This window comes from Temnothorax americanus, unplaced genomic scaffold (genome assembly GCF_048541705.1).
Source record: "Temnothorax americanus isolate GAGA-0224 unplaced genomic scaffold, ASM4854170v1 Scaffold5, whole genome shotgun sequence".
Classification (NCBI taxonomy): Eukaryota; Metazoa; Arthropoda; class Insecta; order Hymenoptera; family Formicidae; genus Temnothorax; species Temnothorax americanus.
The window spans coordinates 5,108,747-5,121,193 of NW_027509657.1; the positions used below are offsets into that span (position 1 = coordinate 5,108,747).

Here is a 12,447-nt window from a genome sequence, read left to right on the forward strand (position 1 = left end):
CGAGATCGATTACACGCGTCGCACGTTTCAGCCATGTGCTACGTCGCATGCAATCATAGCTTTTTAGATCTGCATCCCGCTATTCCTGTCCACCTGCGACCATCAGTAGGGCAAATTGTGATTTATGCGAGCGGCGTACGACCGTCTGACGAAAGAGAATTGTGAGCGTAATGAGTTATGGACGCTCGTTCCTAATTCAGATATATGGTCGTGTAATCATCCTGCTTAACGCTTGTGTCACCGCGATATCATTTATTCTGTTTTTTTTTTTATCCAGGATTATCCTTCGTTATCGCGTACAACCGCGTTTTAATCTTGGCTAAAGCGAATTCTGACTTGTGACATAATGAACCGAAGATAAATAAATTATTAACTATTTGCGAAGATGCATTTTCTAGCTAATTTAATTAAAGATCGATGATTATCTTTATTTTATACATTTATTTGTCAGATTTAAGAAGAGATTGTGAAAGTAATAATATTATAGGAATTAATTCGATGATAACAAAATATATGTTAACAGTTATTAGACGTTTTAGGTAAATCTCAGTAATTCAAATTATTGAGTGACACCCTCTAAATCTGATATCGTAGGATAAAATTATAATATTTCAGCGTGGTCGCGTGCATGAGCTTACACACGGTCGCGTTCCTCAGTTTTAATTGAGCAGCGGTTCGTGGCAACAACGTCCGTGTCGTATAAATTGCGGTAATAAATGGTAATTATGTTACTGCATACTGCGGTCGCCCTATCGATTTGCGCCCGCCTATGATTTAATATCCGCGACCGGTTTACTATGATATTGCACTCGAATCGGATAACAGCGCCTGGTAGTTATCAAAGAGGCAAACGCCCCTCCCTCCCCCTCTCTCTCTCTCTCTCTCTCTTTCTCTTTCTCTCTCTCTCTTTCTCTCTCTCTCTCTCTCTCTCTCTCTCTTTCTCTTTCTCTCTCTCTCTTTCTCTCTCTCTCCTGCTCTGCTCCCTCTCCCCTTCTCTTTCTCTCTCTCCTTCTCTCTCTTGCTCTCGCTCTCTGCGCTCTAGCGTAGATCTCTAGGGCTGCATGTTCGTCGAACCAACCCCCAATAGGTGCACTTTTGGGGTAGCCAACCAGTCCCCCACGGTATAGTGGCTAATGCTTCAGGGCCTCAAGTATCTGCCGAGAGGCGTGTAAGGGCAAAGGACCTGCATGCCTCCGTGATACGACAAGCCTTCGCATCCAAGATGAGATTTCAAATATTCCACGAAGCTGGCGTAATTTGTTAATGAATCTTTCTTTGGAGGACGTTTACTCGAATTATAGTTTGTCCACTTTTCAGACAGCACAGTGACGTCAAATAACGTATTAATTCCGTCTTAATAACGTCTTAATGACACGTTATTGAGACGGAATTAATACGTCATTTGACGTTAGAGACGTCACTGTGCTAACCTGGGTTCATAGAGCTTGTGAAATAGTTGTTCTTCTTGCATTTGTGTGATTCTCAGCAAAAAATTAAATACATTATGACGTTAATTGAGGAAATCTAAATTTTTTTTAGATAATACAGATAAATCGATAATTTCATGATTTAATTATTGTGTGACACCGATTAAATTATTTAATATGAAAATTTTAAGATCTTGAAATACATGTATCGTATTAGTAACACAAAAGAATTTTAGAAGCGTACAATAAAGGACGGGAGAAATTTGATTTTATTACCACGTGAATCGCTTGATGCTTTCTATCACGAGCTGGAATGTTGTAAAAGTATTCCTGCCACGAATACTTTCAGATAACATATAGTACAAAGCTGAAGGGAAAATCTAACGGTTCTATCATGCCGTGTTATCTCTTTTTCTCCTTTTTACTTGTCATCAGTCGTGGAGTTCTCTTTGAGACACGTGAGCTCCCGCCGCAAAGCACAGTCAATTTTGGTTTAAAAGCAAGGCTTATCTTCGAGTTATATCATGCGCCGATATCCGCGACAGTTCATAAAATACGCAGCGAAAAGCTAACTTTTGCTCGAGACGTTTTTCCGCGAATTTTCAGATTTTAATGAAAATAAAATTAACAAAAAATAAATATTCCCACATACATAACAGAACAATTATGGAAATGTATTTTCAATATTAACGAACTAAAGAGACCAATTAAACTAAAATTAATTTTAAATGGCTATTAAATATGTAACACAAAATATATTATATATATAATTTTCCGAATACCGCCGAAGTAATTTACTTTAATTTTGCCGATAAAATCTGAAAATCTGAAAACGTGATTTATACCAAACTTCCGAAGTTAATTCATTCTTCCGATAAAATTCTCTTTATTGAGAATAGTTCTTGACCGCGGCAGCAAGCGGAGTTTAGCTTATTCGAGGAGTTCTTTGCATCGCGGAAAGCCGCGGAAGGCCGACCGATCGTGTAAAATGAACGACGTCATTAGCGCCGTGAATCGCGCTTGTTTCCCGACCCAAGCAGCCCCATACCTCTCTCGCATTCTCGTAATTCAGTCCGCACGACGTGAATGCGCGAGACGTCTCGTTTTCGTCGACGTGCCGACATATAGCGGGGTGTATATCCTGCTAAACGTCAGGCAATTAAAAAAAACGGGGAGCAAATTAGCCGGTACTATAGCTCATTAGTTTTCGTCGTCTTGTAAACGCGCGGAAACGTCGAGTGGCTGAATACCGGATATCATCGGGATACATTGCGCCGCTCCTCGAGCTCGCGCAAATACAGAGATGACACATACAGACACGAACGTGGCTCGCAAGACGTGCACACGCGCTACCGAGCTTTAATTAACTCCGCGAAACATTATTGTAAAACGTTTGCCCTCAACTGCGGGCATTTCTAATTACGATATAAATCGCGCCGGTCGCGCGCGTTCCTCAGATAAACTGAATCTCGGAGTACAACTCGGAGTAATGCATTTATTGCAAAGCAACGTAATTCAAATATTTCCATAATTGTAGCAGCTACACACAAATCCCTGAGAAATCAATATCCCTAAAAATTTTAATAAAATTTTGGGCGAAGGACTATCCTCTAATTGTATAAATTATATAAATTATAAAGAGACATGATCAAAACGTTCAATTTTTTACTTACTGGACGTTTATTTGTTGTATATAAAATATAGAAGTAATAGTTATAATATTAATATGTATTAAATATTTCATAAATAAAAATGTTTGCTTTTGTAGATGTCACTCACTCTCTTAGTTTATTTAAAAAAAAACTTAATCCTGTCATATTCATAAGAAAATAATTCGTCTCTCTGGAAACATTCTATCGTGCATACAATGCGTTATATGTATATAATCACCATGTATAATACTAGACGCACTCATTACATATGTACAATCAAATTGCTTCATATGCTTATTAATCACTCTTGATCCGAAAATTCTTGACTGGCCAGCTGGTAAAAGTAGGAATCGGCATTCTGAATCAATAAATTTGGCTCGTCGAATTCCAACACTTCACCGTCCCCCATCACTAGAATTCTGAACAGAAAAGAGAAATAGATTTTTAGGCCAAAACTAACGATAATTATATTACAAAACTGATGTCTCTCGTGTCTGCAAATTATTGATTAAACAAATGCTTAAATCTGAAAGTTGAAATACCTATCACAATGCATGATCGTCCTTATTCTATGGGCAATGGTAATAACTGTCGCACTTTGGAAGGAAGACTTTATCGTTGCTTGAATAAATTTGTCCGTCTCTTGATCTACATTCGCGGTAGCCTCATCAATGCAGACAATCTGGGCGATAAATACGTATCAAGGTTATTAATACGCGAACGATCAGCTTTCTCAAACGACGTTATAGATAAAAAGTACCTTAGCGTTATGTAGCACAGCCCTCACTAAGCAGAATAATTGTCTCTGACCGGCGCTGAGATTACTGCCACCTTCGTCCAAGGTTGCGCCTAATCCACCCAATCGATAAACTAAAGAATGTACTTTGCACTTCTCGAGGGCTTTGTATATATGCATGTCGGTGTACTGATCCAACGGATCCACGTTCTCTCGAATAGTACCCGAGAAGAGAAACGGATTTTGAGGTATAATAGCTAAACGGGATCTAAAATGGATTTTTTTTTACAATTAACATGTAATGATCATTCTCTGGAAGTTTATTAAATGTTACCTTAACGCTTTCAATGACAACGTTTGAATGTTCACGTTATCAATTAATATACTCCCAGAACTAATTTCTGTCAGTCTGAATAAAGAAGCTAGTAATGAACTCTTTCCAGCACCAGTTCGACCAACAACGCCTATTTTCTCCGCTGGTCGCGTGACAAATGTTACTTCCTTCAACGATGGCACCAAATGATCTCTGCAAATGTGATAAGTAATGTTTCCCAAAAATCATAAGCACGTATTACTCTTAATCAAAAGTTCAAAGTTATTACCTGTACTTCAAAACGACTTCTCTGAACTCTACTACACCCTGACTAGGCCACGCGTAAGGTGGATTAGCGCCAATTTTATTCTCAGTCGGCACGTTATCTAAATACTGTTTGACTCGTTCCACCGCAATCATTTCTCTCTCAGTCTCAGTAAAGGAGTTCACTACCCCAGATAACAATCCCGTTACAGACAATGCATATGTGATCGCTAAACCGATCAAACCAGGATCAGCTATGTTATATTGATGTTGCAGAACTGCCATAATGCTGACTCCGGCTAGAAGGGCAACACCGATAAATTGTAATCTCAATGCAAGCCATTGACCGGCAGCTATGGAGGCGAATTGCGTTTTTTGGCTGGCTTCTAGTAGCAATTCATTTTCCTGTTTGAAGCGAGATACAGTGCGAAAGGCTCTGATACTCGTCAGGCCGCTCAAAGTTTCATTGAAATGAGCGTACAAGGGAGACAACGTGATACTGGATAATCGTTTTACCTCCCTCGATGTTAATCTGGAAAATAATTTGGAAATATGAATTTTAACAAATACCAATTATTATATTTGTACATTTGTACAAATTTACAATAATACCTATAATGATTTTGTATCCAATGATAGACGGGTATAAGGGGTGCTAATATGAGGAAGATCCATGGTAATCCATAAGCTGTAACTATAATGGTAGCAACCAAGCCAAATAGATGTGCCAGAAGAATGTTAGTAATAAAAGGCAAAGAGTCATCGATTGTATACGTATCCGACGAGAATCTATTTATGATCCTACCAACTGGTTGAAAGTCGAAAAATATTATTTTTGCCTGAAACAATATTTTCACAATAATTCTTAATCGAAATACACAACAATTATTTTATATCTCCGACTCATATATTCACCCGCATAACTATCTTTAAAAGTTGCTTGTGCATTGTTACGGCTGCTTGTATCCCACCGTAGGCGAAGATAAAAGCTCTAGTTAAAGTGAAAATAGAATTGAATACAGCTAGCAGGCTGTAAACCATTAAATAATATTTCGTATCGTGGTAACTGTAATTATCGTAATAGAGTTGCAATTTTCCAAGTCCGGACGTGTCGGTTGAATTAGTCGTTGTAGCGTTAACGTGCGTCACCCAATATGACAGCCACAAATCCGTAATGTTTTTCGAGCTTTGCATCAGAATCATAGAGAGAAATATCGAGATCGCCAAGTATCGTCCTATGGCATTGATGTAACACATGTACACCGAGAAATGTACCGTCCCTTTCTCGGTCGTTTCCTTGTCGAGTAATGGATCGATCTCATTTCTTTCCGATTGATTAAATTCATTTGGTAGCGCCCTTATAGAGTCGGTGTCCATGTCGTAGTCGATGGAATCCGACGACAAAAGATAATCTTCCAAGTCGGGCAATATGTCGCTCGGTTTTCCTTGATTGACAATTTTTCCTTTCGACATCTCGATAACTAAATCTGCGTGAACCAAATATTGAGTCTGATGCGTGCACAGTATTCTAGTTTTATTTCGTAACAAGCCCAGAATTACATGCTGGAAAACGTGTCTGGCAACTTTGACATCCAATGTCGCTAATATATCGTCTAATAAATAAATATCTTTATCTGCGTATATAGCGCGAGCCAGGGAAATTCTTGTCTTTTGGCCGCCGCTTAAAGTATTCCCGGCTTCGCCAACAGCTGTTAAGTCTTTGTTAGGCAGTGAATTCAAATCGGACGTGAGTGCGCAAGCATTCAGAATGTTTCTGTTGTAATCGCAAATATCAAATTATATGTGACATATAAAAAATTTATCATCGGCATTAATATCGCGATGTTTAATACTTACTTGTATTTGTTATGATCATATGGTTTCCCGAACAGAATATTATCTCGAATTGTACCACGTTGTAGCCAAGGATTTTGTTTCACGTATCCAAAACCTTTGTGATCATCGTTAACCGCTATTATTCCACTAGTTTTTGTAATTTCTGCTAAGATACCATCTAACAGTAAAGTTTTTCCGCTTCCAACCTTGCCCATAATACCAATCAATTGTCCCTGTGCAAAATATGTTAATATAAAACATTTATATCTTATATTTAAAAAAAAAAAAACTTAAATAAAATTTACACTCTTACCTTTCGTATAGATAAATTGATATTGTGTAAAGCGAAAACATCATCGTCTTCGAAGGTAACGCTTTTTTTAATATCAGTACTTGAAGATGGAGTGCTCGTAATCTTCGGACTTGCATTTATAGCAATATCGGTATTTCTTGGACGGTTCACAGTCAACGTCACATTTTGTAACAATAAATCAACATCAGGCGTAATATCTGTATAATACAATGACGCATCCATATCTGGTAACTAAATTAATAAAATAGAAATTGAATATCTCCAAATGTAATAGTGCGTTGTACTTTATGCTATATTATAATTTCAATATACGTACATCCAGCATTCTTTGAATTCTCTTAAGCGATACCCATGCTTCTGTAAGACCGTTTAAGACCCATGGAAACGCATTTAAAGGTCCTATCAACATGTTCAACAATGCCATGCTGGTAAAAACCGTTTTGGCATCTAACTCATTTCCGACCAATACATACGTTGCAAACGTTAATATTGCAATAACGACAGGTGTAGTCGCCCAAAAATAAACACAAAGTGCATCTAAATATTTTCTACCTCGTAAATATTTCACTTCATTCTCTCTTATTTCTACATAAAAAAGGAGATATTTAGATAAAGATGCTAAAAAACAAGAAATTTTCTTAAAATTTATTTAAGCGCATACTAACTGAAGATATTTCGTAAAAAATGCTCCTCCCATACATTAACTTTAATTGTAGTTATCCCACGCAATATCTCTCCCATAAGCCTCACTCTTTGATCTTTATATTCCATTAGCTTAGTACTGAGCTTACCAATTTTATTTGCTATTATTTTATTAATTGGTATTAGTATTATTGAAAACGCAACACCGGCTAAAAACGAAACTCCAATTTGCTTATGCAAAAGATACAGTGTCACGAATAACTGAAAATATAAACATTTTTAGTTTCTTCCTTTTTTAAGAAACGACAATAAGTTCATTCAAAATTAGAACAATACATTTTCTCCTTATATATAAAAGGAGAAAACATTCATATTCATATCATCATACCATCGTAATATACGTATATCACACCATACATAATTACCTGTAAGGGTATACTCCAAAATGTATGAAAACTAGGACAGCTATTGACCAATCTATCGCTGTCAGTGCTCATAAAATTAATGATTTCACCAAAGTTAAAATTTTGATTTAAATCAGTATTAGAAGAATGCAATGTTTTTTGATAGACTAAAGTAATAATTGCAGAACGAAATTTCAAACCCACAAGAGACATCCAAAATGTAAAGTGAGTATTACAAAAGGCACCTACAACATCATTAAAAACATTATTATCGTAATTCAAGCAGCAAATATTTAAGAAATTTCAAAAAGTTTGATTTTGTACCAATTATAGCACTTAATATTATTAGCAATGCATATAGATATCCATGTGAAATTGGCTCTTTTTTATCTTCAATAAAACCTATCAATTTATTTAACAATATTGGTCCCATAAACAAGCTGCAATCTGCGACAAACTTCAGTATTCCAACCGCATAAAATTCCCAGCCAAAACATTGATGCAGCAAGTAGAGCAGTGTCACTTTCCTTGTAACTACTTTTACGTTTGAATGAAGCGATATTTCTGAGTTATTTTCGATTCCATTATTCGAAGTGTTCGGCTGCAACATTAGTATTATTATTACGAGAATTAACGAAACGACTATCACATGTAATCAAAATATTTCAAAAGAGATTCGTCATGAATAAACTGCGGATTGTTATGCTTTCTCGTTTACCATGTTATGTAAACGTTGCTCCATTTTATGACTGATTGTATTAGTACTGATCTGATCGGGCAAATCAAATAAATCATCAGAATGATTTAATAGCCCCTTCACGCCTTTTTCCATTAACGGCGTTACCCAATGGAATAGAAGTTTAGAAATAATAGTTGTATCTTCCATAGCTAAGCCAAGGTAGCTCGGATCCTGTTCTTCTGGAAATTGTACGTATGAAGAAGTGGGACTACTCAGTAATGCAGTGCGTTCTCCTACCTACAAACACATTCACTCTCTGATCCGTGATATCTCTGCGTATTTGATAATTCAATAATTTTAGATATCGTAGGCAATTAAGTAAGTATTTTGCAATCCGAGCATTTTCGGATAATCAGAAACGCGGATTTACGAAAACACAAAATAATTATATGATAGTGACTCACTGTAGCATTTCGGAATGACGCTCTCGTCCGTTCTGGCCTACTAGGACCAGGTATCAATGTTACGGCATACAATATCAGAAGAGTGACTATGGTGATACTGAATCCCAATGATAAGTTTGGCAAAACATCGTCTTTGGGCTTATTATCGACGTGGCTGCGCAATAATAGCGCAGAAATAACGATCAAAAGAAATATTAACGCTCTTATGAATACTGGTCCTCGTGGGTTAGGATTGCGTCCACGTCTCAAGCTTAAGATAAAACAAAGATGCACAACCCACGCTAAACCTTCGGTTCCCGCTACGAGATAATCCACTGGTTTAGCAGAAGTAAATTTATCGGTAATATCCGACTCATAATTATTGGTATACAATGCAGCAGGAGTCGTAGTAATATCCTTAACACTGTCTTCTGGTGACAAAACTGATTTAACAAATCTAAGAGTGTGATTTAATCCATCACGTATCCTGCTTATAACATCCGTTTCATTCTCTAATGACGAATTTATGTTCCTGTGAATGGAAGTGTCCGGTCTCTTTGGAACTGGTGTGCTGTAGTCTTGCACTTCGTCATGAACCAAAGGTATAACAGTATTAGTCAGAATAATATATGCCCTTATGATAGGCAATATCACAAGACATATTGTAATTAAGATCCTTAGGTTTATAGCACGATAAGCATGCTGCTGTTGTCGATACAAAGATGTATATCTTTTTCCACAATGGTACGCAGAAATTATAGCTATGAGAGCTAATACTGGTATCTGAAAATTGAGAAATAAACTTGGTGAGCCAATTGCAGTTAATTTATTGTTTTTCACATTTAATGTGAGATGAAATTTTATTACTTTACCTGAAGACAAAGCTGCAGAAAACATACACTTAGGTCTTGCGTTTCAGGATTCAAAGGATTAATGCCTCCACGATGTCCACATAACTCGGTCCAGTTCCACTTCCATCTTTCCACATCCAACCAATTCTCCGCCATGCTACAATATTGGTAATTAAAATTAACTCACGACAAAGAAATCTTTATCTTTGATAGGTTAAACAAATATTATGGAGCAATGTGAACCAAAATTATACCGAAATATATAAGTGACATATAAACACAGGACTATGGTATTGCTATTGTATTGTTACAGGCATATATTTTTAAAATTGCGAGGAAAAATTTCTTCAAAATATATCGAACAGCAAAAAGTATATGGCAATAAAATAGATATAATAAAACATTATTTGTTATTTTATTTAAAGAGATTATTACAATTTTTAAACTTTTATATCGCTTCTGTCTTATCTGATAAGACAGTGTTTCGTTAATCAACTAATAAATATATATCACAGCATATTAAATCCGTGATATGACAAACCGTAAGACGGATACCATGGGCGATTTACTTGATTAATTATCAATTATAGGAACAGATAAGAGGCTTATTATTACAACATCAGTGAACATCGGTAAACAACGTCGATAAGCGTATTCAGAGAACGTACCTGCCGGCCGACGAATTCCCATATATATTGAAACGCGCGACACACCAATTAAACCCCGCAGTATTTATCGTTTCCTTCCCGCTTGCATAAATATTTTGTTATTGCGTTTTCACACTTTCACAGTTTCACATCGGCGATCGCTCTCGCAGGTTATGTTTCCCTCGGTAATGACTCACAGTGACGTGAGTGACGCAGCCTTGGGTGACGACTGTCTGGCGAGTTTTTGCAAAACATTCTGGATAAATTAAACGCACGTACGGAAAATCGCGCTTATTTATCTCATTTATCTTATTTTTATCACCAGTGACATCAATAATACGCAACACAAATGTAATCCCGCAGGAAATAGATGCGATAAGAGAGACGTATCCCTCGTGTGCGTCCTAGGTTAATCTTATACCTTATACTAACTGCAAACTGCAACCTGCATTCTGCAACCTGCAACGATCAACACAAAGCAGTGGATACGTCAGCGTACACAAATAGCAATTTGTTCCATTTGTCACTCTTGACTTGACTTTCTGATGAATAAAGTCGAAGAATCAAGCATTCGGCAGGAAAACATGACATTAGGAGCGAGGGGAGATTCTCCGTCGAGTGGGAATAAGCACAGCGAAAGTAAACAGAGCATGGACTTTCCTATGTCAGACGTGGAGAAAGATGATCTCAAGAACGAGCTTCTGGACCATGTGGCTAGCAGCAAAGCGATTTTCAAGAGCCAGCAGAAAGGAGAACCCGAGTTGACGTTCGAGGAGAAGCGGGCCATAGCTGGGAAGTTGTTGGAAAAGAGCCACTGCTTGTTTCTATCAAAATTTGGACATTATTTGAAGGTGGAGCACTTGGAGTATTTCAGCAAAAGTCAGGATTACGAGACGGTCTATCACGTAAACAGGTTGCGGAGATATTTCGATGATTCTACACGACATATCGACGTAAGAAACAGAAGATACGAAGCTTTAAGGACGTTGATAGAGAAGGGAGACTACTTTAGCGAATGTGAAATGATGAAGAGAAATCCATTGCTGTATGAACACTTAGTAGGGCAATATTTGACGGAGGAAGAGAAGAAAGCCAGGGATAGCACTGATACGCAAAGTACAAATTATGTGGATATACTTATGGAAACTGTCGAGAGGGACAAATTACAAAAACGCTTGAAATCCCAACAGAAGGACGAGGACGAAGTACGAGAGGAGAATGATTCAGATGACGATAACGACGATAACGACGATAATAGCAGAACCAGCATTGTATCTGAGACATACTTTGATAAACCGAATCGTCACCAATGGGGCGAAGATTTAGATGAAATAAAAGATAAAAATAAGGATAGAGACAAGAAATTACGAAGCAGTAAAATATCAAACCAAGAGATAAAGTTGTTTAGGCAAGAATTTGTTACAAACATGTATCAGAGTTTCCTGGATGGTAAAGATAGAGATTTTGATTATAGGTATACGTTACTAATCAATAAATATAATATAAAGAATCTATAAATATTTATAGATTCTTTTAGAAAAATTTTTAGTATAAATTTAATTAATTTATTATCAACACAATATTTTTATAATAAAAATTTATATGATTAAATACTAATATACGTATCTCTTAATACACAAATATAAAAGATAGAAATTAAAATGGTCCTCTAAAGGTATATTTATTTTGCGTAGAATAATTTTTAAAATAAATTTAAATTAAAGATATTTATGCCATATATATATACGTATTGTTTTACAATTTCTGATAACAACTATAAAAGTAATGGAAAGCTATGATATTTCTCAGAAATTTAAAAATACAACAGTTACTTTATTAATATACTTTTATTATTTTTTTCAGCACCGTAGATGACAATGAAACTTATGATAATGTAGAATTACGAAATCAAGATGAAGAAGAAAAGTATTTTGATTCTGAAGCCCCTGAAACCGTTCTTACGTCTAACGAGTGCAATGACCAAAACGAGTCTGAAGACGAGTTGGATATATATATGAGATCACTGAAGGTTAAATAATATTTTACACTTTACAATTGCCTCGCTGTTGTGTGTTGGCATTGATTCACAGAAAGGTTTATTATTCACTAGGAGCAGACTCCTACAAATGCACACTCTTTGGATAATCAGACATAGCCCTGCGTACATTGGGTTACAATAAATATTTGTACAAAAAAAGTCTGGTTGCATATTTGTTACAATACCACACCTCTTCCTTTCT

At 36.5% G+C, this 12,447-nt stretch overlaps 2 protein-coding genes across 3 annotated transcripts; one reads left to right on the plus strand and one right to left on the minus strand.

Annotated features, from left to right (window-relative positions):
- Positions 1-3,088: 3,088 nt before the first annotated feature.
- LOC143904054 (ATP-binding cassette sub-family C member 10) lies at positions 3,089-10,371 on the minus strand. The gene is made up of 17 exons (XM_077418276.1): positions 10,229-10,371; positions 9,582-9,717; positions 8,731-9,492; positions 8,306-8,563; positions 7,912-8,188; positions 7,609-7,832; positions 7,207-7,444; positions 6,858-7,126; positions 6,542-6,772; positions 6,250-6,461; positions 5,308-6,166; positions 5,005-5,231; positions 4,418-4,924; positions 4,150-4,341; positions 3,840-4,083; positions 3,622-3,761; positions 3,089-3,498 (listed from the first exon to the last, which is right to left on the minus strand). Exons 2-17 carry the CDS (start codon positions 9,714-9,716, stop codon positions 3,381-3,383), a joined length of 4,893 nt encoding a protein of 1,630 aa, XP_077274402.1. The 5' UTR covers position 9,717; positions 10,229-10,371; the 3' UTR covers positions 3,089-3,380.
- LOC143904060 (coiled-coil domain-containing protein 97-like) lies at positions 10,343-12,433 on the plus strand. 2 transcript variants are annotated; one of them, XM_077418293.1, is made up of 4 exons: positions 10,343-10,482; positions 10,571-11,681; positions 12,071-12,236; positions 12,318-12,433. In XM_077418293.1, exons 2-4 carry the CDS (start codon positions 10,753-10,755, stop codon positions 12,360-12,362), a joined length of 1,140 nt encoding a protein of 379 aa, XP_077274419.1. In that variant the 5' UTR covers positions 10,343-10,482; positions 10,571-10,752; the 3' UTR covers positions 12,363-12,433. The 2 variants fall into 2 exon arrangements, with proteins under 2 accessions (XP_077274419.1, XP_077274418.1); XM_077418292.1 differs by having other exon boundaries at positions 10,423-11,681.
- Positions 12,434-12,447: the final 14 nt, after the last annotated feature.